Source organism: Mustela nivalis (assembly GCF_964662115.1).
Source record: "Mustela nivalis genome assembly, chromosome: 1".
Taxonomy (NCBI): Eukaryota; Metazoa; Chordata; class Mammalia; order Carnivora; family Mustelidae; genus Mustela; species Mustela nivalis.
Genome location: NC_139020.1, coordinates 57,234,999 through 57,261,825, shown reverse-complemented (window position 1 = coordinate 57,261,825; position 26,827 = coordinate 57,234,999). Strand labels below are relative to the sequence as shown.

At 36.0% G+C, this 26,827-nt stretch overlaps 1 protein-coding gene across 1 annotated transcript in view; it reads right to left on the bottom strand.

Moving 5' to 3' along the window:
- Positions 1-26,827, bottom strand: part of NECTIN3 (nectin cell adhesion molecule 3) — a gene marked incomplete at its 5' end in the record, with an annotated part of 126,115 nt that overhangs the window by 75,142 nt on the left and 24,146 nt on the right. Inside the window, one exon of the mRNA XM_082713939.1 lies at positions 10,282-10,623. Within this exon, the coding sequence (XP_082570065.1) occupies positions 10,282-10,623 (342 nt within the window). The remainder of the gene's footprint in view (positions 1-10,281; positions 10,624-26,827) is intronic.

Below are 26,827 nucleotides of genomic sequence, written 5' to 3'. Positions count from 1 at the left end.
GAATACTAGCTGTGTACCACTGGGCGCCTGGGTGGCTCAGTGCCTTAAGCCGCTGCCTTCGGCTCAGGTCATGATCTCAGGATCTCAGGATCCCAGGATTGAGTCCCGCATCGGGCTCTCTGCTCAGCAGGGAGCCTGCTTCCTCCTCTCTCTCTCTCTGCCTGCCTCTCTGCCTACTTGTGATCTCTCTCTGTCAAATAAATACATAAAATCTTAAAAAAAAAAAATGATTTGAACAACCTAAGAATGGTACACAGCTAGTATTCTTTTTTTTTTTTTTTTTTAAGATTTTATGTATTTATTTGACAGAGAGAGATCACAAGTAGGCAGAGAGGCAGGCAGAGACAGAGGGGGCAGCGGCTTTAATCCACTGAGCCACCCAGGCGCCCCCTGTTCAAATCATTTTGTATAAAGCTTAATTCTCACTGTGGAAAAAGGAAAAAGCTGCTAAAATAATCTTAAAAATTTTATCTTCTCCTGATATAAGTAGTATTACTTTGCCAGAGTTTTCCTCAAAGCTCTCTTAGAGTTCTTCATTTCAATTTCTTCTGACCTCTGCCCCAATAAATACTGGGTTCTGGGCTGTCAGTTACTATTTGCATCTCCCTTAGAAACGTTTATCTGATACAAAACTACTATCTACATAATCTCTAATTTCCTTCCTTTTTGATACAAGGCTTGATTCCATAGTTTCTAACCACCTGTCTGGTATTGTTTGCCTATATATCTTCAAACTCAATAAAGACAACGCTGATCTCATTATCTTAGCCATCCAATCCCAACACCTGGATTTCATTCAGACATGCCCACTGGAATTTATACTAATATAACTTACACAATCACAAAGGCTGGAAACCTTTTTATGCTAAAACCTCCCATGTTTCTTGTATCCAATCAGTTACAAAGTCTTGACAGATATTCCTTTGTAATAGCTCCCTTCTTCCCTCAAGTGGCGGAAATCAGAAAATTAATTTCAAGCTTTCATGGCCACATGACTGAAGGACTAAGATTTTAGGACTTCTTCATTTCTTTATTTTTTAAAATATATTTTTTTATTTATTAACATATAATGTATTATTAGACCCAGGGGTACAGGTCTGTGAACTGCCACATTTACAGACTTCACAGCACTCACCATAGCACATACCTTCCCCCATGTCCATAACCCTACCACACCCTTTCCCTAACCCCCTCGCCCTGGCAACCCTCATTTTTTTTTGTTTTCTTTTTTTTTAAAAGATTTTTATTTATTTGACAGAGATCACAAGTAGGCAGAGAGGCAGGCAGAGAGAGGAAGGGTAACAAACTCCCCACTGAGCAGAGAGCCTGATGCGGGGCTCGATCCCAGGACCCTGGAATCGTGACCTGAGCCGAAGGCAGAGGCTTAACCCATTGAGCCACCTAGGTGCCCCAACCCTCATTTGTTTGATTAAGAGTCTCATATGGTTTGTCTCCCTCCCGATCCCATCTTGTTTAATTTGTTCTTTTTGTATCCCTCAAACCCCCCACATTGCCTCTCAACTTCCTCATATCATGGAGATATGATAATTGTCTTTCTCTGAGTGATGTATTTCAATAAGCATAACACCCTCTAGTTCCATACATGTCGTCACAAATGGCAAGATTTCATTTCTTTGATGGCTGCATAATATTCAATTGCATAATATTCAATTGTATATATATCAATATCTATACACCATATCTTCCTTATCCATTCATCTATTGATGGACGTCTAGGTTCTTTCCATAGTTTGGCTATTGTGGATATCGCTGCTATAAACATCTGGGCACACGTGCCTCTTCGGATCATTACGTTTGTATCTTTACGGTAAATACCCAGTATTGCAAATACTGGGTCGTATGGTAGATCTTTCAACTTTTTGAGGAACCTCCATGTTGTTTTCCAGAGTAGTTGCACCAGCTTGTACTCCCACCAAAAGTGTAGGAGGGTACCCCTTTCTCCGCATCCTCGCCAGCAAGTGTCATTTCCTGACTTGCTAATTTTAGCCATTCTGACTGGTGAGAGATGGTATCTCATTGTGGTTTTGATTTGTATTTCCCTGATGCCGAGTGATGTGGATCACTTTTTCATGTGTCTGTCGGCCATCTGGATGCCTTCTTTGCAGAAATGTCTGTTCATGTCCTCTGCCCATTTCGTGATTGGATTATTTGTTCTTTGGGTGTTGAGTTTGATAAGTTCTTCATAGATTTTGGATACTAACCTTTTTTTTAAAAAAAAAAATTATATTTAATTATTTGACAGAGGGAGAGAGATGAGGGGGGAGGAACAGGCTTCCTGCTGAGCAGACAGCCCGATGCAGGGCTCGATCTCAGGACCCTGAGATCATGACCTGAGCTGAAAGCTGAAGTTTAACCCACTGAGCCACCCAGGTGCCCCGGATACGAACCCTTTATCTGATACGTCGTTTGCAAGTATCTTCTCCCATTCTGTCAGTTGTCTTTTGGTTTTGTTAACTGTTTCCTTTGCTGTGTAGAAGCCTTTGATCTTGATGAAGTCCTAAAAGTTCATTTTTGCCCTTGCTTCCCTTGCCTTTGGCAATGTTCCTAGGAAGAAACTGCTGCAGCTGAGGTGAAAGAGGTTGCTACCTCTTCAAGGCTTTTGAGGGATTCCTTTCTCACACTGAGGTCCTTCATCCATTTTGGGTCTATTTTCATGTGTGGTGTAAGGAAATGGTCCAGTTTCATTTTCCTGCATGTGGCTGTCCAATTTTCCCAACACCAATTGTTAAAGAGGCTATCTTTTTTCCATTGGACATTCTGTCCTGTTTTGTCAAAGATTAGTTGACCATAGAATTGAGGGTCTATTTCTGGGCTCTCTATTCTGTTCCATTGATCTATGTGACTGTTTTTGGGCCAGTACCATACTCTCTTGATATTGACAGCTTTGTAATAGAGCTTGAAGTCTGGGATGTGATGCCACCAACTTTGGCTTTCTTTTTCAACATTCCTGAGGCTATTCAAGGTCTTTTCGGGTTCCATATAAATTTTAGGATTATTTGTTCCATTTCTTTGAAAAAAATGGATAGGATCTTGATAGGGATTGCATTAAATGTGTAGACTGCTTTAGGTAGCATAGACATTTTCACAATATTTGTTCCTCCAATCCATGAGCATGGAACATCTTTCCATTTCTTTGTGTCATCCTCAATTTCTTTCATGAGTACTTTATAGTTTTCTGAGTATAGATTCTTTGCTCTTTGGTTAGGTTTATTCCTAGGTATCTTATGGTTTTGGATGCAATTGTAAATGGGATGGACTCCTTAATTCCTCTTTCTTCAGTCTTCTTGTTGGTGTAAAGAAATGCAACTGATTTCTGTGCATTGATTTTATATCCTGATACTTTACTGAATTCCTGTACAAGTTCTAGCAGATTTGAGTCTTTTTTGGTTTTTTCACATAAAGGATCATATCATTTTCAGAGTGATAGTTTGACTCCTTCTTTGCCAATTTGGATGCCTTTAATTTCTTTTTGTTGTCTGATTACTGAGGCTAGGACTTCTAGTAATATGTTGAATAGCAGTGGTGATAATGGACATCCCTGCCGTGTTCCTGACCTTAGCGGAAAAGCTCTCAGTTTTTCTCCATTGAGAATGATATTCGCTATTAGTTTTCCATAGATGACTTTGATGATATTGAGGTACGTACCCTCTATCCCTACACTTTGTGAAGAATTTTGATCAGGAAAGGATGCTGTATTCTGTCAATGCTTTTTCAGCATCTATTGGAAGTGTCATATGGTTCTTGTTCTTTATTAATGTATTCTATCACATTCATTGATTTGCAGATGTTGAACCAACCTTGCAGCCCTGGGATAAATCCCACTGGGACGTGATGAATAATCCTTTTAATGTACTGTTGGATCCTACTGGCTAGTATTTTGGTGAGAATTTTCACATCTGTGTTCATCAAGGATCCTGGTCTGTAATTCTCTTTTTTGATTGGATCTTTGTCTGGTTTTGGGATCAAGGTAATGCTGGCCTCATGAAATGTGTCTGGAAGTTTTCCTTCCATTTCTATTTTTTGGAACAGTTTCTGGAGAATAGGAATTAATTCTTTCAATGTTTGGTAGAATTCTCCTGGGAAGCCATCTGGCCCTGGTCTGTTTGTTGGGAGATTTTTGATGACTGCTTCAATCTCCTTATTGGTTATGGGTCTGTTCAGGCTTTCTATTTCTTCCTGGTTCAGTTGTGGTAGTTTATACGTCTCTAGCAATGCCTCCATTTCTTCCACATTGTTAATTACTGGCATATAGGTGCTCATAGTTTCGTTGATTTGTTCTATTGTTCTTTTGGTTTCTATTTAATTGATTTCTGCTCTGATCTTTATTTCTCTTCTCCTGCTGGGTTTAGGTTTTCTTTGCTGTTCTTTCTCCAGCTCCTTTAGGTGTAGACTTAGGTTGTTTCTTTCCAGATGGGAAGCCATCTGGAAAGCCACCTTTCTTGTTTCTTGAGAAAGGCTTGGATTGCTATATATTTTCCTCTCAGGACTTCCTTTGCTGTGTCCCACAGATTTTGAACCGTTGTGTTTTCATTATCATTTGTTACCATGAATTTTTTCAATTCTTCTTTAATTTCCTGGTTGACCCATTCATTATTTAGAAGGATGCAGTTTAGTTTCCATGTATTTGTGTTCTTTCCAAATTTCCTTTTGAAATTGAGTTCCAGCTTCAGAGCATTGTGGTCTGAAAAAATGCTGGAAATGATCCCAATCTTTTGATACCGGTTGAGACCTGATTTGTGACCCAGGATGTGATCTATTCTGGAGAATGTTCCATGGGCACTAGAGAAGAATGTGTATTCTGTTGCTTTGTGATGGAATGTTCTCAATCTATGTGTGATGTCCATCTGGTCCAGTGTGTCAGTAAAGGCCTTGATTTCCTTGTTGTTCTGTTGCTTAGATGATCTGTCCATTTCAGTGAGGGGGTTGTTAAAGTCTCCTACTATTATTGTATTTTTGTCGATGTGTTTCTTCGATTTTGTTATTAATTGGTTTATATAGTTGGCTGCTCCCATGTTAGGGGCATAGGTATTGAAAATTGTTAGCCCTTCTTGTTGGACAAACCCTTTGAGTATGATATAGTGTCCTTCCTCATCTCTTAGTATAGTCTTTGACTTAAAATCTAATTGATCTGATATATGCATTGCCACCCCAGCTTTCTTTAGATGTCTATTAGGATGGTAAACTGTTTTCCACCCCCTCGCTTTAAATGTGGAGGTGTCCTTGGGTCTAAAATGAGTTTCTTGTAGACAGCATATTGATGGGTTTTGTTTTTTTAATCCATTCTGATACCCTGTGTCTTTTGATTGGGGCATTTAGTCCATTTACATTCAGGGTAACTATTGAGACATATGAATTTAGTGCCATTTTATTGCCTGTAAGGTGACTATTACTGTGTATTATCTCTATTCCTTTCTGGTCTACTACTTTTAAACTCTCTCTTTGCTTAGAGGACCCCTTTCAATATTTCCTGTAGGGCTGGTTTGGTATTTACAAATTCTTTTAGTTTTTGTTTGTCCTGGATGCTTTTTATCTCTCCTTCTATTTTCAATGATAGCCTAGCTGGATATAGTATTCTTGGCTGCATGTTCTTCTCATTTAGTGCTCTGAATATATCATGTCAGTTCTTTCTGGACAGCCAGGTCTCTGTGGATAAGTTCGCTGCCAATCTAATATTTTTACCATTGTATGTTATAGGCTTCTTGTCCCGAACTGCTTTCAAAATTTTCTCTTTGTCACTAAGACTCGTAAATTTTACTATTAGATGATGGGGCATGGACCTATCCTTATTGATTTTGAGGGGGTTCTCTGCACCTCCTGGATTTTGATGCTTGTTCCGTTTGCCATATTAGGGAGATTCTCTACAATAATCCTCTCCAGTATACCTTCTGCTCCCCTCTCTCTTTCCTCTTCTTCTGGAATCCCAATTATTCTAATGTTGTTTCATCGTATGGTATCACTTATCTCTCCAATTCTCCCCTCATGGTTCAGTAGTTGTTTGTCTCTCTTTTACTCCGCTTCTTTATTCTCTGTCATTTGGTCTTCTATATCACTAATTCTCTCTTCTGCCTCATTTATCCTAGCAATAAGAGACTCCATTTTTGATTGCATCTCATTAATAGCTTTTTTGATTTCAGCTTGATTAGATTTTATTTCTTTTATTTCTCCAGAAAGATTTCTCTAATATCTTCCATGCCTTTTTCGAGCCCAGCTAGCACCTTGAGAATCATCATTCTGAACTCTAGTTAGATACAATGAAGGATAAAGTATGAGTATAATAATGGTTCAGAAAGATCTTTTTTATGAAAGGTGTTGTTAAGATAAACTAGTTTAAAAACGTTAATAAAGGGTAAAAGTTAAAAAAATTAGCATATAGAAAAAAATAAAATTTAAAAAATTAACTTTGCAAGACTAAAGAATAATGAGGACAAAGCCATGAATTCCATGCCTTGCTTTCTCCTCCTCTGGAATTCTGCTGTTCTTGATAAGTGAACTTGGTCTTGGCTAGATTTCTTGCTGATCATCTGGGGGAGGGGCTTGTTGTAGTGATTTTCAAGTGTCATTGCAGGAGGCAGAATTGCACTGCCCTTACTAGGGGCTAGGCTAAGTAATCTGCTCTGGTTCACTTTTGGGAGCTTTTGTTCCCTGAAGGCTTTCTGTAGAGCTCTGGAGAACGGGAATGAAAATGGTGGCCTCCCAATCTCCAGCCCGGAGTAATGGAGAGCTAAGGGCCCCATTCCTCAGTGCATCCTCGGAGAAAAGCATTCAATCACTCTCGTCTCCCTGGCCTCTGGCCACACTCCGAGCTCACCCAGCCTGTGACCAAGCATCTCTGTCTCTGGCACACAGCTCCGCCTGGAGTCTCCAAACCCAGCAGATCTCTGCGGCTCTTCTGGGGAGGTGGGGGGGGGGGTGTCTCCCCGGATCTTCTGGAGTCCCTGCTCAAAGAGCAGTGGCCTGACTGTGCCACGGATCACAGTTTAAGGTAACTCCAAGTTGAGAGCTCACTCCTCGGCTCTGTCTCTGTAGCCACTTTCTTTGCTCTAATACCTGTGAGCTCTGCAACACTCAGACACCCCTGATTCTTCTGTGACCCCATGGGATCTGAGACCACACCGCCCCCAAGTGGGCTTCAAGTTGGCTTAGCCTCTGGAGCCATGTCCCTCAGTGGAGCAGACTTTTAAAAGTTCTGATTTTGTGCTCCTTTGCTCCCCTGCTTGCTGGGAGCTGGCCTCTCCCCCTGCAGTCTATCTTTCCATCACTTTGGATTCACTCCTCCGCAGGTCCTACCTTTCAGAAAGTGGTCGATTTTCTGTTTCTAGAATTGCTGCTCTTCTTCTCTTTGATCTCCTGTTGGATTTGTAGGTGTTCAGAAAGGTTTGATAAACTACCTAGCTGATCTCCTGCTATCTAATATGATCTCAGCCTGCTACTCCTCTGCCATCTTGACTCCTCCCTCAGACCTCTTCATTTCAATCCATCAAAACACCTAACTGACCTTCATAAATCATAACTTTTATCACATTACTCCCTAAATCTAGTCTATTATGACTTAAATATCCCTCTAAGCAAGGTAAGAAGGTGATCAAACCAGTGTTTCTCAAACTTCATTCTGTATACGAATCACTTAGAAATCCTGCTAAAATGTAGATTTATCGTTCAATAAGTTTGAGAGGGACCCAAAATCCTATATTTCTAATAATCTCCCAAGTGATGCCAATGCTGCCAGTTCAGCAACCACACTTTACATAGTAGGAGTCTGAGGGTAGAAGAAGGGAGGCAAGAAGTACAATATCTTATACCAATTTGGCATTTCCAGTAATACAAAGCTCAAATTCTCCATTATAACATTCAAGTTACTTTAATGCAGTCTACTCAAACTTTCTAGCCTTTAGTTCTTGTACTTTACATAAATCCTCTGAACAATCAAAAAATTATTCAGTGATTCCACTAATGAGTGATTTCACTAATCGCTCAACAATGAGTGATCTCTCCTCTCCTCTTCCAGAGGACCCTTGGCAATATCTGGAGACATTCTAAGTTATCAACACTGAAAGACCCACCAGATGCTAGCAGCAGTCTTTCAGTGACGATAACTTAGAATGTCTCCACAGACATTGCCAAACAGTCTACAATGGACAGGACAGCTCACTAGAGCAAAGAATTCCAGCCCAAAATGTCAACAACGCTGATGCTAAAAAGAACTCTGCCTTATTGTATATTGTTTTCTGCCTCCCTGCACTGGCTCATTTATTCTCCCTATACTTACTTCCCTCTGCTTACCCCAAACCTATCCAAAATTCAACGACTGGTTCAACTGTTTTTCTATACAACTTTTGTATACTACTAAGTTTTACCAATCCATTCCTATACCCTACTTAAATAACACTCATGGTGTATGGCTGCTGTATACCAGGAATTCTTGTAGGCCTTAGAGATAAAGTTAAATTTAAAAGTACAGAGCTGCAGTCCACCATGTGTTTATAATGTAGAAAAGACACAACAAATAGTATGGTAACTGCTGCAATAGATAAGCTCAAGAAAAAATGGCAAAAGAGCCAAAAAGAAAGAAAGAAAGAAAAACAAATCAAACTGTAAGTGGGTATATATTTCAACAATGGCTTTCTAAAAGGATGTGGTTTGATAAATAGCAGTTAAATATAAGAACTAGGAAGACAGGAAGAAAAAGAAAGCAATCCAGGAAGAAAGAAAAACACATGTAAAACAAAAACAGGTATTATCAGAACTACAAATAGTTCATCATGATTATTTGTGTTGTAAAGTGGAGAAAGAGATGAAATAGATGAAGCTAGATACATAGACGTGGTGAAGATCATGACTAGTCTTATACTATAAACCCTCCTCAGTTTTAAATCACTGATAATTTAGGGGCAATTACTAGAATTTAAAGCAAAAAAAACCCTTACTCCAATGGGTTCCCTCTTCCACACAAAACTACTGTTTTCTAGCCATTGAACGTTTTTATGACCTTTTTTAACCCTGATGGCCTGCACTTGATTTTTCAGGTATTTATTTTTGCCTTCTTTTTTGTTTTGTTTGTTTCTGGACCTATTCTTTTTTTTTTTTTTTTTTGTAATGTTAATGTTAGTCACCATACAGTACATCATTAGTTTTTAATTCAGTGTTCCAGGATTCATTGTTTGTGTATAACACCCAATGCTCCCTGCCTTCTAGTCAAAGTTTCTCAAAAGTATCTGTTTCATAAACATGAGTTATATTTTCCCACAGGTGTTCAGGCAGTGTCATAAACATATGAAATTCTCAAATATTTAATTTTATTTCTATTTTTAAATAGTATCTCTCAACATGAAAAAATATCTGAGAAGAGCTGAACAAAATGGCTTTCCTGCATATCAGAGACCCTGAAATAATGCCTTTAAATATTAGGGGCAGTGCACTTGTTTGCTGCTCTGGAAGCAGACACTAAGACCAAGTGAGGAGCACAAAGTGCTTTTTACTAGGGTGTAACACCCAGAAGGAAAGTGAAGAAGGTGGGTTGAGGAGGGGAGCTATCAGCAGATCTAACCAAGTCCCCAAGAGACAAACAGGCAGATGCAAAGACTGCCTGTTAAAGGAGTCCTACTTTGATTGGAAAATGCTAAGGTTGCTATTACTCCTTAATCTTTACTCTGGTATTCTAAAAATACAAGCCAGTATTTCCAAATTGGTATACCTTTCACTGCAAGTGGCCATCTTAACAATAATAAGCTCATTTTAAATTCCTCCATAAGTTTTAAGTTATGAGAAAGGAAAAAGCAGAAGACTGCTCATTAGAAGCAAAGGCCCAAGGATCAAACAGCTATGAAATCCACAGTGGCAGACGTAAAATCTGATTTCAGAAACATGGAAATATATCAATGGCTCTAAGACAACAGTCATTTAAATAAACGGACAAGCTTATTTAAAAATGGAAATTTAAAGTTTGAAATTTTGAGAAAGAATACTGAAAATTCAAAAACACTCAGCATTTTAGTATTGTAATTAAAAACCAATCTTTCATGAAAAAAGTAAAATAACTAAGAACCACACAGCATTACACAGATAGGTAGGTAGATAGAAAATTTTGTTTAAATTGAGAGAGCAGAGAATCACAGATTTTTAAGAAAACACTTGAAAAATCATATCTGAATTATTTCAAATCTAGGCTTATGTATATACAGTTAATTATTTTAAAATCTTAAAAAAAAATTTTATTATAATCCTTGCCAGTACCACCAAAATATACAATTCAAGCATACCTACCTAATACAGTTACAGTTGTAGAGGATTGAGCATTTCCAAGCGGGAATGTAACAGCTTTGCATATGTATTTTCCAGAATCAGAAAATCCTATGTTATGTAGAGTAATTGTCGCATCATTAAGTGAATAGTTTTTAAATAAGACTCTTCCCTGATATTCTCCTTGAACAGAGAATCCATACTGAGGATGATGAACTGCAACAGTCTGTGAACTTTTGCCATGGATCTTCTCCCATGAAATCTGTGTTATAGTTTCATTTACTTCAATTAAACACTTCAATGAAACATTCTTTCCCCATACTGCTGTGACATGTGGCTCCACAATAATTGGCCCAGCTAAGGCACCTATGGGGGAAAAAATAGTTCTTAAAAATAGAAAAAAAAGTTATACTAACATATGATCATTCTCCCTCCCTGCTTGTTTCTCTCTGTCCCTCCCACTTACCCTTCTATAGATGCTCACCTGCATGTCCATGCACATTCACATACACACATACATTTATTACTAAATAACAGGAAGAGCTCAAAAGAGGTAGATGCTCCTGGGGCTGAATGTTAGACCCAAAGAGTGACTCTCAAATAAATCAAATACCTGTCAATATGTGTCGCAGTGGGAAAAGCACTACATTGGGCCAAGAATAAGCTTGGAAGGAGATCTTTCCCCAGTCAAGCCTCCAGATGAGATCCCAGCCCTGACACCTCTGACTGCAGTCTTGTGAAAGACTCTGAGGCATAGAACCCAGCTGAGCCATGCATGAATTTCTGACACAAAGAGAGATAATAAATGCATGTCGTTTAAAAGCCACTGAATTTTAGAGTAATTTATAATTTGTAATAGATCACTAATACATGCAGGATCTGTCAAACCAAATACATTACCAAACTATCTTCTGGAGGATTCCTCTATCAAGAATCTCTATTAAAAAACTTCATTTAAGATAGATCAACTACTAGAAAACATTAATTTAAAAAATTATGTAAATGTGAAATCAATTTTTTTCTATTTCATGGATGAAGAAAAATAATTCCATAAGCAAAAGTTAAAATGAAATGACATCAAATTTCTCCCTTGTAATACTGACTTCCGTGGTCCAAATCTAAATTATTTTAGAATAAATAAGACCAATATTTATGAATACTAAAGTCAAGCAAGATGTTACTGATCGACAAGTATATTAGAACATATATATAAAGCCCTTGGAGAGTTTATGACTCATGTGTCCTGATAAAATAAATATTCAAATTCAGAAGTAAACCAGTATAAACACTCAAACAAACTTTACAGTTTTTACAAACTGTAAAAACAATACACTGCACAAATAGTATCTTTGAAATTTAAGGTCTTATTGATATTTTTAAATAAATACAAAAATGTAGAGAGTATCACTTAAAAAGTAAACAAGAAAAATATATTTAAACATGTTTAAAGAGTTCTAAATAACAACAAAAACTTCACAAATTATTATTTCCACTAACCCTTTTTGGGATGAAAACAACATAAATGATATATAAAATATAAATAAAGGACTAGGCAAACTATGCCATCCAAATTGTAAATGAATTTTAAAAAAAGAAGTAAACAAACAAGAGAGTGAATTGTACCATTTAGGAGATGACTGAAGATGTATTACGAAAAAGGATAGACAATTCACAGTGACTATACTTAACAGTTAAGGAAGAAAAGGGTTTTTTAACCATTGCCCCAAAAAAGTACCGAGACATCAAAATTTACCACTGTGTTTTACCATGCTTTCAAGTGTAGATAATTACTAAGTTGGTATATAAATTTTATAAGTACTGTAATGTATTTTAGCAAGCTATCATAAGTCTAGTACTAAACCAGAATATACATATAAAAGGACAATTTATGAATATTAAATTTTTCATATGTTATGAAATAATACCCAGCTTTTTGTTTAAAGAAAAAGACATATGATGAAGTAGGAAATTCCAAGAATATAAAGAGATTTTTAAACTATCACAATGAAAGCTCACATTGACTTCCTCATTTGAGGTTGAAAGGCATTTTATAAAATTTAGCATTCATTATCTGAATTTTTAAAAAACTCTAACAACTGAGGAAAAAAGGATTTTCATAAATTTTTATTAACATATAATGTATAATATAGAATTATTTATATATAAGTAATTTTGTACATAAAATTCATATAAATATAAATTATATAAATATATAAATATAAAAATTCTTTATATATAAAATATATAAAATAGATTTATATATAAATATAATTTTAATTAACATACAATGTAACATATAATGCCCCATCTGTGAATCATCAGGCTTATACATTTCACAGCCCTCACCATAGCACATACCCTCTCCAATGTCCGTAACCCAACCACCCTCTCCCTATCGGAAAAAAGGATTTTTTTTTTTAAAGATTTTGTTTATTTATTTGACAGAGAGACAGATCACTAGTAGGCAGAGAGGCAGGCAGAGAGAGAGGAGGAAGCAGGCTCCCTGCTGAACAGAAAGCCCGATGTGGGCCTCGATCCCAGGACCCTGAGATCGTGACCTGAGCTGAAGGCAGGTCTTTAACCCACTGAGCCACGGAGGTGCCCGGAAAAAAGGATTCTTAATAATAAAGTAGATTCTTCTCAAATCAGTGGCCATCATCAACACTAGAAAAAGGGGGCATTGCTATTAAAAAAGATCAAGACAAAATGGTGCAGTATCATTATCACTGTTTAAATGAAAACGGAAATTCCAGCGCAATGATGTAGAAAGAAAGAAAGAAAGAAAGAGAAAGAGGGAAGGTAAAGCATTAGAAAGAAGGAGACAGAATTATTATTCGAAAAACCTGTTAACTGAAAAATCTAAGGCGGCCAAGTAAAGGGTGCATATAAAATATGGGTGCATATAAAATATGCAAAATATATTAAAAATATATAATCAACATGTTAGGATAGGTGATAATCTTTACAAATTTATTACAGAAAAAACAGTATCTGTAAAACATTAATATTTCAAATGCCCATGAAGAAAGTTGTGAAGAACTAATAAACCTGAGCAATTGACTTGAATAAATGTAACATGTGCCATATTCCTATAGGAAAAATTAATGCTATTTAGACATCATATCGCCCCATACCACAAATGCAACTGCAATGAAATTTCTGGTAAAAATTCTTGAAACAAGACTAGGAACAATAGCTAAGAAATATTTCTAAAACATCAATGGTCCAGTAGGAGGGAGGGGAAATGCTAAAGTAAAAATAATAAAAAGCTTACTATTAGTATCTGAAAACAATTTAAAGTACACAAACTGACCTATAAATTTATCAGTACTATTATATATATTGTACTGATATACAACAATATTTTTCTATGAGCGGGGAAATAATGAATTAATCAAGATGCTGAAAGGACAAGAGCTAAATACTTGGAAATGGATCCCTTCTTCACACTAAACACAAACACACACACGACTGAAATGTAAAAAACAGGCACACGTGTGTGCACATATACTGACAATAACTTTGTATATTCTGGCAAACAACATTAGTTATTCCTAGAGAGTGGGATACTGAGGATTTAGGAAAGAACTTTCAGTTTTTACTTTGTGTTCCTCTTTGATGTCAAAATCATTTATAAGTAATGTTCACAATAATAGCAAATTAAAAATAAGAATAAGCAGAATTAAATTCTCCTCAGGTGGAAATGGAAAAGAGATAGGATAAGGTGTCACGGACTGAGTATTTGCACTTCCCCAAATTTTTTTATTGCAGCCCTAATCTCTAAAGTGATAATGTCATAGATGGGGCCCTTGTGTGGTAATCAGATATATGAGGTATTGAGGGTCATACAATTAAATTATGTATGTACATACATACATACATTATGGGTCATACAAGAAAAGGAAGAAAGACAAGCTCTCTCTCTTTCTACTATGTGAGGGCAAAGCAAGTGTCTGTCTTCAAGTCAAGAAGAGAGTCCTCATCAGGAATGGAATCTGCTCACACCTTGATCTTGGACTTCTCAGTTTCCAAAACTGTGAAAAATAAGTATCTGTTGTTTAAGCCACCCAGTCCATAGTGCTTTGTTATAGCAAACTGATCACCAAGACATTAGGTATCAGAATAACCTGGGAGGGATTATGCTAAATCATATTTCCTTTCAACTGGTAAGAACTATGGCCTAGTGAGCCACCATTAATGAAGGGGACTATTTGGAGACAGGAAAAAGAAAAAAAAGAATCCACTGACTCAAAAACGTATTTATAACATGTAAATATATTCTATAGTATTTAAATAGGGAAATCCACTCTCAGCATAAAAGGTAGAAAAGCCACCTAGAAAAGAGTTTAATAGATTTGACCAGAAAAACTGATCCCTTAGTAAAGAGCTTGAGTAGATTTAAGAAACTACAAATGGCTATTTTTAGTACGTTTTTAATTTTACTCATAAATATTAACAACTATCAAGTTTTTCTTTTTCATCTTTTGTTTTAATATCTAGGAGATAATGAGTAATTTTTACTCTCCAATTTTTCTACAAAATTATTCTGGGTAATTTTTACAAAAGTAAACTTGGGAAATTTTCTATTTTCTATTGTTTCAATCCTTTAAATCCCTGAAGAAGTTTTGATAATCTGGCTCTCCCTTAGAGATTCCATGAGCTTCTAATAATGTATCTCCTTTTTTGTGTTTTAGTCAGCCAAAGTTAAGTATCTGTTCCCTGCAAATAAGTGTATAACTTTCCAATCCTAGACAAAACCCCAAAGTTAAAAACCACTTCTAAGTAAGATTTCCACCCCCATGGAATCTTAAAACTGCGGAGAAAGAGTTTCTCCACCATGGTTCTTTTCCAAAGTCACTATTCAAACGCCTCATTTCTCAAGGTCTCCAGAACACTGAGACTACCCCTACCCTTTTCTTCCCCTTTTCCATATGGAGTTTGACAGGAGAGCAGAAGTGTATACTGAAGAAACATAAATGTTTATTTCTAAAGACCTAAATTATCTGAAGTAACTTCATCATTAGGAATGACGTAAGTCTAAAATATAAAGAGGCTAAGGAACAGCAAAGACTTGAACCTTTCATATCTGGCAAGACCCTATCTGACATTGTCAGAATGTATTCCAGGCTACTGTATACTCTAGAGACCAAAGAAAAACATATCATTTGTACCATTAACTGATTAATTGTCCTTTCAGAGAGAAAGAGAAGTGTTTCCCTCCTACCTGTAGCTCCCATGAAAACTCTAGATCTGTGAAAATAAAGCTGTCTGGATTTTTCATGTATATTTGAATTTATTTATTTAGAGCATACAGAGAACACAAATAATTTGGAAATATTCAAAAACAATTGTGACAGAAAAATAAAATGTAATGATTCATGTACACTAACTTCTATGGGTTATTTAAAAACAAAAACAAACAAAATGACTTGACATTCATATTAGAGATCACATTAAAGTGCTAAAATCCAAATATAAAGTGACAACAGTTCACTGCCTCTCCCTCTCCCACTTCCCCTACTTACAGTCTCTCTCTCACTGCCATCTGTCAAATAAATAAAATCTTAAATAAAAAATTGCTAAGGTGAATTAAAGACCAAAATAAATGGAAAGATAAACTTTTCTCATAGGTTAAAAGACTCAATATTCTTAAAATACTAATTTTTTTCTATATTGTGCTACTGATAAAACACAATCCCAATCTGAATCCAAGCAAATTTTTATAAAAATTGACAAGCTTTTTTTCTTAAAATTCACACGGACATGCAAATACAAATTTTTTTGACTTTAGGCTGGCTAATACATCTTAGGTATGTTACCAAAAGCACGAGTGGATTTCATCAAGTATTTTCTACTCTTCAAAACACACTCTTAAGACAAGCCATTTAATTGGGAAAAAAATTTGCAGAACATATCTGATAAAGAATTTATATCTGATAAAGAACTTGAAAGAATTTATATCTATAAAGAATAAAATACAAAAGATCTCCTAAAACTTCATGAAAAAACAAACAAGCCAATTAAAAAATGAGCAAAATATCTGAACAGACACATCACCCAATAGCACATGAATAGGTGCTCAACATCATTAGAAAATGCAAATTAATATCACAATAAGATACCACAACACTTATCCATTAGAGAGGCCAAAAATCAAAAAGACTAACGATATGAAATTTTAGAATGTGAAGGTACTGGAACTCTTCTTCATTGCTGGTTGAACTGCAAAATGGTACAATCACACTGGAAGACACCAGCAGTTTCTTAAAAGTTAAATATACAAGCACCATATCATCCACCCATTTCATTCTTGTTTTCATTCACTGGAAAGGAAAACGTGTGTCTATACAAAGACCTGTACACCAATGTTCACAGCAACTAACTAACTTTCTTTAAGATTTCATTTATTTACGTAAGACAGAGAATGAGTAAGGAAGAGAGCATGAATGGGAAGGAAGGGCAGAGTTGGGGGAGACGCAGACTTCCTTCTTGGCAGGGAGACTGACTCAGGGCTGGATCCCAGATCCCCGGGATAACAACCTGAGCTGAAGGCAGATGCTTAACCAACTGAGCCACCCACGCGCCCCCAAAGCAACTTTATTCTTAATAGCCAAAAACTGGAACCAACCCAAATGTCCATCAGCAAGTGACTGAAGAAACAAATTGTAGTACAGCCTTGCAATAAAATATTATTCACCAACAAAGGGGAAAAACCAAATAGAAACAGAGGGGATTATCTTCAACTCGAGAAAGAACACCTATTTTTAAAAAACCTACAGTTAACATTATACTAATGCCAAGAAACTAGCTGCTTTCCCAATCAGATCAGGAACAAGGCAAGGAAGCCCTCCTCTGTTGTACCTTTTCAGCATTATCCTAGGAATTTAACATAATTTCTAGTATATAAATTCTAGTATAATTTCTTACATTCTAGCTAACGTAAGAAAGGGAAATAAAGTGATTGGGAGAGAAGAAATAAAACTTTGTTCACAGATGACATGACTGTCTACATAGAAAATCAGAAAGAAATGACCAAGAAAACCTCTTCAAACTAATAAGCAGTTATAGCAAAGCTGTAGGATAAAATTACCTTCCTATATGCTAGCAATGAAAAGTGGAATTTCAAATTAAAACACAGTATCATGACCCAGCAATTGCACTATTGGGTATTTACCCTAAAGATACAAACGTAGTGATCCAAAGGGGCACGTGCACCCAAATGTTTATAGCAGCAATGTCCACAATAGCCAAACTATGGAAAGAACCTAGATGTCCATCAACAGATGAATGGATCAAGAAGATGTGGTATATATACACAATGGAATACTATGCAGCCATCAAAAGAAATGAAACCTTGCCATTTGCGACAACATGGATGGAACTAGAGTGTATCATGCTTAGCGAAATAAGTCAAGCAGAGAAAGACAACTATTATATGATCTCCCTGATATGAGGAAGTGGTGATGCAACATGGGGGCTTAAGTGGGTAGGAGAAGAATCAATGAAACAAGATGGGATTGGGAGGGAGACAAACCATAAGTGACTCAATCTCACAAAACAAACTGAGGGTTGCTGGGGGGAGGGGGTTTGAGAGAAGGGGGTGAGATTATGGACATTGGGAAGGGTATGTGCTTTGGTGAGTGCTGTGAAGTGTGTAAACCTGGTGATTCACAGACCTGTACCCCTGGGGATAAAAATATATGTTTATAAAAAAAAGAAAAACCACGGTATCATTTACATTAATACTCCAAAAATGAAATATTTAGATATAAATCTTAACAAAATATATACAAGATCTGTGTGAGGAAAACTACAAAACTGATCAAAGTTATCAAAGAAGAACTAAATAAATGTAAACATATTCCATATTCATGGATAGGAAGACTCAATATTGTCAAGATGTCAGTTCTTCCCACTTAATCTATGCATTCAACATAGTCTCAGGCAAATCCCAGCAAGCTACTTTATGGATAGCAACACACTGATTCCTGAAAAAAGGGAAGACCCAGAATAGCAAACACAATATTGAAAAAGAACAAAGCCAGAGGACTATCACCACATGACTTCAAGCTATAATAACCAAGAAAGTGTGGCATTAGTGAAAGAATAGACAAATAGTTCAAAAGAACATAATAGAGGGCCCAGCAATAGAGGACTACAGTCAATATATTCAGATAAAGGAGAAAAGGCAATATAATAGAGCAAAGGGAATATTCTCAACAAATGCTGCTGGAACAACTGGACATCCACATGCAAAAACAGGAATCTAGACCAACCTTATACCCTTCATTAACTCAAAATGGGTCACAAACATAAATGTAACATGCAAAACTATAAAATTCCGAGAATACAAACACAGGAAGAAACCTAGATGATATTGGGGGTGGTGATCATTTTTTAGACATGACACCAAAGACATGATCCAAGAAATAAAGGACAAACTGGGCATCATCAAAATAAAAATTTCTGTTCTGCAAATAACAGTACCAAGAGAATGAGAAGACAAGTCACAAACTGGGAGAATACGTATGTTTGCAAAAGAAAAATTGTAATAAAGGGCTAATATTCAAATTAGAGAACTTTTAAAACTCAACAGTAAGAAAAAAAAAATTGAAAAATGACCCAATGACCTTAATAGACACTTACCAAAGAGACACAGATGGCAAAGAAGCATATGAAAAGATGCTCAACATCATATTATTAAATAACTGCAAATTAAAACAACAACTAGATAATCACCACACACCTATTAGAATGGCTAAAATTTAAACACCGCCAATACCAAATGCTCACAAAGTTATGGAGCAACAGGAACTACCATTTATTACTGGTAGAAATGAAAAATAGTATAGCCACTATGGAAGACAGTCTGGCAGTTTCTTAGAAAATTAGATATACTCAAACCAACAACTGTATTCCTTTGTCTCTACCCAAACAAGAAGAAAACTTATGTCTACACAGAAACCTATCATGGATGTTTATGGCAGCTTTATTCAGAATTGACAAAAGTTGGAAGCAACCAAGGTGTCCTTCAGTAGATGAATGAATAAACTGTGGTATATCTGGACAATGGAATATTAGTCAGCACTAAAAAGAAATGAGGTATGAAGCCACAAAAGCCATGGAGGAACTTTAAATGTATAAAGTTAAAAAAAGCCAATCTGTAAAGGCCATATACTGAATGATTCCAATTATGCGGTATGTTGGAAAAGGCTAAACTATGGAGACCGTAAAAAGATCAGTGGTTGCCGGGAGTGAAAAGGAGGGGGGAAAATGAATAGCTGTAAAATATCAAGAATTTGTAGGGGAGGAAAACGCATAATACTATAATGGTGAATCCATGTCATAAATTTGTCAAAACCCGTGGAATGTACAATACCAAGAGGGAACCCTAATGTAAACTATGGCCTTTGGGTGATGATTAAGTGTAAAATCAGTTCATCAATTTTAACAAATGTATCACTCTGGTAGAAGATGCTGATGGGGGTTGCTGAGGGGAAGGGTGACTAGAGTGCCTATGGGAACTCTGTCCATTCAATTTTGCTATGAAGTAAAACTACTCTTAAAAGGTAAAGTGTATTATAAATTTTAAAAAGGAGTACTTATATAACCAAATACTACCCACAATAAAAGGAAATAAACTGACAGATGCAACACTATGGTTAAATTTCAAAGTAATTATGCTGAAAGAAGAAAGTAAGAGTACACAAAGTATAGTTCCATTTATATAAAACTCTAGAAAATGCTAACTACTTTACAGTGACAAAAAACAGGTGTTTGCTTAGGGGAAGGAGGATAGGCAGGGATGGGACAGATGATTTACAAACACAAGGAAACTTTTGAGAATGACAGATAATATTCACTATCTTCAAGGTAGTGACGTTTTAACAGGCAACATCTTTGTTAAAACTTATCAAATTGTAAACCATTAAGTAGGTGCAGCCTATTTTATGTTACTTATACGCGATAAGGCTGTTTTATATAAAAATGAGGCTAGGAGAGGAATTGGAGAACATTTTGTATATAGATAACTTTAGATGATTTTTACTATAAAGACAGAGATTGGTCAGTAGCTCAAGAGGGATAATGCATCACGGAAAGTCTTTTCTTAATGAGAAATATTATAGTGTATTTTCACACTGACTGAAATGACTGAAAGGAAAATTTATGAGACAAGAGAAGGCACAGTTGTTAAAAGTGGTTATCTTTTAGAAAAGAGTGTGGGATAGGACTCAGGGATATTAAGCCACTGACTGCATCTTAGTTGTAGCTGGCAATCTACCTTTACAGATGGGTAGGTATGATAGTGAAAGTTCTTTTCTGACTACTTCCATTTACTCTTTAAAACAGAAAGCAGGGATTTCATGTGCGAATAAGGGAGGATGTCTAGAGGCTTAAAAAGAAGGTATAAAACAGCTATAGGGAAAGAGTCAATAGAATGAAGTAGTATTCAAAGTATGACTTTTGAGAGTCCCTAAGACCTTTTCAGATGGTTAATAAAATCAAAACTCAGGTAACAAGTCATTCCAGGTAACTATCATTTTTCATTTCTTTCTGTCAAGAGTATACCATATATATTCCAGAACATAGGATATTCAGCAGGTTAACCACAGAAGCAGGTATGAAAATCCAGTTGTTACTTAGATGTTAAAAACATTTGCAAAATAAAGAAGTACCCTACTCATCACTATTTTTAATAAAAATTATTATTCATCAAAATATTTATTAACATATAATGATTGTTTTTGAAGGAATTAAAACATTTTAAAATTACCGTTTGAATTTTTGATCAAGTAAATACTGGCAGATAAGAGCCACACTAACAAAAGCCTGCTGTAGTCCTCGATAATTTTTTTAAGAGTAGGGAAAAAAAAAAAAAAAACCACTGACTAGGAAAATGTAGTTTTCAGGGTAGTACCAAGAATCACCTGCGGGACGCCTGGGTGGTTCAGTTGGTTAAGCAGCTGCCTTCGGCTCAGGTCATGATCCCAGCGTCCTAGGATCGAGTCCCACATCGGGCTCCTTGCTCAGCAGGAAGCCTGCTTCTCCCTCTGCCTCTGCCTGCCATTCTGTCTGCCTGTGCTCACTCTCCCCCACCTCTCTGATAAATAAATAAAATCTTAAAAAAAAAAAAAAAAAAGAATCACCTGCAGTTACTACTCTTGAATTATGGTGACATCCAACAGCATTCAGCTGCCTGACTGGAGGCCTGGAAGTGGCAAACAGTATGCAAGATTTAACCTAGGTTGAGAGTTTTACCAGGCTAGCAGGGTTTTACCAGGCTAGCAGAGACAAAGATGAAAAACGGGTTGATGGTACAAAGAAATAAGTTCAGTGATAGACCATATACTTTCAGCTCCTCAAGAAGGGAAGAAAAGGAATTAGGATCAAAGAATTATACAAACCAATGTAGCTAAAGATTATCAGAATTAAAGTTCTAAGCAAAGTAAGGTGAATAATGTGAGACAGTGGGGAAATCAATTTCTCTGAAACTCAGTTTTCACATTAATAAAATGTCTCACCACCTTACAGTTGTACATTCCTGAAAATTGTCAGTTTTTACATACCATTTTGTTGGATTTTCATTTTACCATTTCATTTGATCCCCATACGATATCCCTCTCCCTCCAAAAAGCACATTGTGAGGTAGATAGGTAATTTTTCCCCCATATGACACATCAAGAAAAAGAAGAAGAAAAAAAAACTTAAGGAGGGTCATACAAATAGTAAGAGACAGTGCCATCTAACATCGTAGGAAAAGCTTTGCAAGAGGTGGAATCCAAGATTTTCATGGCTAGGAAGGCCGATGCAGGTTAATAACAGATCCAGTATTACATGAAAATACAGAAAATAAGATTGGAAGGTTGAATCCAAAATGAGTAAAGGGCAGTAATCAGAAATGACACAGCAGAGAATAAACTAAAACTAAAACTTCTAATTATGCTTTGACACAGTGTTTAACAATTCCTAGAATAGCTCAATTACTACATCTGGCTAATAACTACAGTACTGAATAGTACAGCTATATAACATTGGTTACATGGGGTACCTTTCTAGAATGGAAGTCTAATAAAAGTTAACTTCTGACTACAGATTTGAGTTTTCTATAAAACACAACAAAAAAATGAGCCAAAAAGAATTAAATAATGATTTACATGTAACCAAACAGGGAATAACGGATGCAAGAGATAGCAAACTTCTACTAAAATATTTCCATATGTTAACACTAACTATAAATTTTATCCTATTGTATCATATCATCTTATCTGTAAGTAGTAATTCCAGCCTTTACAAAGTGCTCTAAAGTGTTGTTTCCACCATCTACTCTCAATCACTACCTTTCAATTTCAAATAAAGAAAATATCTTGATTTAACCAACATAGAGGTTCTCTTTAGTTATTATGCTTTTTTAAAAGCACAGTTTCTTCATATTTTCAGAACAGAAGCACAAAATCTTAGACCTGGAAGAGAACTTAGAGAGCATCTGATCTAATATAATTTTATAGAGACATTTGATGTGATTTGCCCTTAACATACAGCTAGTGGCAAAAGAGAGACAAGAAGTCTTCTGGTTTCAAAAAGTAATCATTCCAACTCCTTCAGGCTGAGCACATTATAAATAAATTCTAAACGTTTCAGAGAAAGAATATCTAGAAAGGCTATTAGTGGGGACATTCAAAAGTTCATTGATTTCCAAAATAAAAAGGGCTTGGGGGGCTGCAGTTCTTAAATCAGTGCTAATCCCAACAGAGGTGAAATGCTCCTGGGAGAATGGATTTTTCACAACAATTACTAAGAATTTGCTCTTTCAATCCTATTGCAAACTGTGAAATTGTGGCAATTTTCAAACACTAATGAAATTATGAGTTTTAATCCTAATAAACATGTATTTCCCCAAATACTACAGTAAGTATATTAATTTAAGCTTTAGTTATTCCAGCATCAAAATTCATAATCAGCATTAAGCAATTTTTCAACCAAAAGAATTGTTTAACCATACTAATGAATTTGTTTCTGATCCTTTAGTTCACTTTAACCTTATGATACATAAAAACAGAAGACCTATTATTGAATACATACTCTCAGATGAAGTAAACACCTGTTTTGTAAAGAACAGATACTTAAAAGACACTGATCTATTTTCAATTCTCATAGGAATATAGGACCCAAGTAAAAATTTATACATTTATACAACATGCATTAATTATCCAGAAATCTCAAATTTACTGTTTTATTTTAAAAAGACATCTCAAAACAAGTACATGGAGGCTATGGTTCAGTAGAGTATGATACTTCTCAAATGTGAGAACTGAGACTTAAATGGTGAATGATAAGAGGGTAGAACAAAAAAGCAAGAACTCTGGAGGCAGACTAACTTATATTCAAGAACACACAGATGTCTAAATTTTTATCAGTGTGACCCTGGGTACTCGCCAGCCTATTTCATCACCTATAAAATGGGACTATTCTCACCTAATTAACAAGGTTTCACTAATTCTTTTTTTTTTTTTTTAATTCAAAGCATGGGAGTATGCACTGATTAAAAACCAAAGGAAACTGCTAGAATTGTTTTAGGTCCAGTTAAAGCTAACACCTAATTCTATAGTAGCACCATATACAAGCATGGTTGTATAACTTTCTTTTTTCTCCCCAAGGACCATTAGTAGTTGAGAGGTAAGCATAAAACATCTGTACACCTGTACTGATTTAGAGTTAAGATTTTACAAGGCTGGTGGTTAAATGAAAAATATTGGGTCAAAGGATTAGATACTACAGGACAAGTCTAGGTTGAAAAAGGAAGTGAGTTAATATTGACCAAAATACAATAGGTATGGCATATAGTAAGAGTTCAAATATTTACTGAGTTTCATTTACTGAGTATTAAGTACTAGGTACTATCAGGTAGAAAATAGTGTACCTTGAGATTTCCAAGAGCTAAGAATCTAGAAAATAATGTTTCTAAGGCAATGGATATTATGGGTAGAGCAATCACAGAATTTGTTATCTGAGCCAGAACATAAATTTTTTAAAGTGAAAGGGAAGTGAAAGAGCACTACTGATAGATAATTATGTCAGAATATCAGACATTCCAGACAAAATGGGATACATCACATTTATGGGAGCCACCCCAGTCAAGCAAGGGTGGCAATGCATACTAACTTGGGAGAACGCATGAGAGACATGTGTACAGTAAGAAAAGCTCCATCTAAAAAGGGAAATTTTCTTTTAGCTAAGCCTAAACTAGTAATCCTAATTTTATTTCAGTAAATTTGTCAGAGAATAGTGGGATTTAAACTGGATCTTAGGCAAGGTGAGTTTTTCCAAGCAGAGAAAGGGCACTTAAGAAAACAAAAATAAAACAGACAGAAAATGCAAGAAGAGTCTGGAAACCAGAAAAATCCAGATATTGGTAAAAATAAAAATAAAAAAATAACAGAGATGAAGCCAGAAAGACAAATTCTTAATTCAGTTTATTTGTGCATCCACCTTGATCACTAATACTTTGAAACCTACCTGTATTGACCAGTCTTCATGTTGAAGACGACCAAGGAGGAAGAACATTCCTTACCCTTCAGAAAGCTTAGAGCCAAATCAGAGAAAGTATAAAGCAGGAGGAAAAAAAGAACACTATAGAGTGAAAATTTAGGAAGCCAAAATATGAGCTGAGAAAATTCATCTAGCAGAAATTCACATATTATAGTGGAGAAAAAAAGTACAGATACAGAAAGAGCAATTAGGAATGTAAAGCTCTAATTATGACCTTATTTGAAAGAAGGTTCTCTGCAGATATAATTAAAAATCCTTCCTGGATTATCCAATTGGGCCCTAAATCCAATGACAAGTATCCTTATTAGTAACAAACACGGAAAAGACAGTAGCAAAGACCATGTTAAAACAGAGGCAGAGACTGGAGTTATGCAGCCACGGAATGTCTGTGGCCTCCAGAAGGTAGGAGAAGCAAGGAAAAGAATCTCCCCTAGAGCTTTCTAGAGGGAATGTGGCTCTGCAGACACCTGTAGGGTGGACTTCTGTACTCCAGAACTATGAGAGAAGAAATATGTTGTTTTAATCCACCAAGTTTGTGATAATTTGTGATGGCAGCCCTAGGAAACTATCATGGGAAGTCACAGCACTAAACTAAGCATGAGATATAAATGCCCAGAACAAAAGTAGTAACAATACAGAGCAAACAGAAAAGATGTTCAGACTTACGGGGGAAAAGTACAAAAGAGACAGCTTAAAACTTTTATCAGAGCAGCTCTACTCTTACACATGTAAAATTGTTGAAGGGGAAAGAAAATGGAAAAAGTAAGGGAGCTGAATATTACCAGACTATATGTCTATAATCATTTTCACCACCGTTTGGTGATTTGGTCCTTCTGCATTCTGGTCAAAAGATGGACAAAACAAAATTCCCAAGATTTATACTATAAGCCTGCCACCCATCATACTCTCTCTTCCATCCCAATTTCCATAAAAACTATCTCAGCAGCAAATATTGAATCTAGTTAAGCACCTTATATACCATTATATATAACAAGCAATCTCAAAAAAAGTTTTTAAGTCACTTTTTTCCCACTGTCTCCAAGATGCAGATCTTTCCATCTCTAAAATGGGTTACTAGTGGCCTATATATATATATATGCAAACTCGGTTATTATTCCTGGTGGCATGACTGAAAATAGGCAAACCTACAACCTACGACCTACCTTAAAGCAAGAATGAGCTTATCTTTCCAGTAAGATCAGGATAGCATCAGAATGAAAACTTGCAGAATGGATATTACAGGTTATAAGAAAATTCTCAGAGATAATGGTCTCCTGTACGAGTTAACATAGTGAAACTGCTATCCTAAACTGCTATCCTTAGAAAGGCCTTCATGTAAGGATGGCCGCTGACTAATGATGGGTAACTTAAAAGATCTGAGGAAAAGTTCTCACCATTAATTGGTAATGATGGCTTACTGCGCCCCAACTGTTTTGTACAAACAGTAAGTTTATGATAAACACCTACTTTCCCCTTCTAAGAATCTGGAATTTAGATATGTCCTCGGCCTACATGATCAATCTCCAACAAAAATTCTGTTCTTGGGAGTTTCTAATGAGCTTCTATGGCTAGCAACATTTCACCCATCTTGTTACAAATCATTCCTGGAGGAATTAAGTATATGCTGTTTTGACTCACCAGGAGAGGACTCTGGAAACTTGTGCCTGATTTTTCCCAGACTTTACACATGACCTTTTGCTTAGTGTGGGAGCTTTTACCATAATAAATCATAGCCTTGAGTACAAATATATGCTTAGTTCTATGAGTCTTCTTAGAGAATTACTGAATCTAAGGGTGGTCTTGTAACTCTACAACACATCTTTTTTTGACATATTATTGACATACAGTATTATATTAGTTTCAGGTGTACAATATAGTCGTTTGACATACATTACAAAATGCTCACCATGGTAAGTGTTACCAAGCTGTCATCATATAAAGTTATCAAAATACCATTAACTATATTCCCTATGTTACAAACACATCTTTTAAAAAAGAGTATCAAAGAGCTCTTCACAGCACA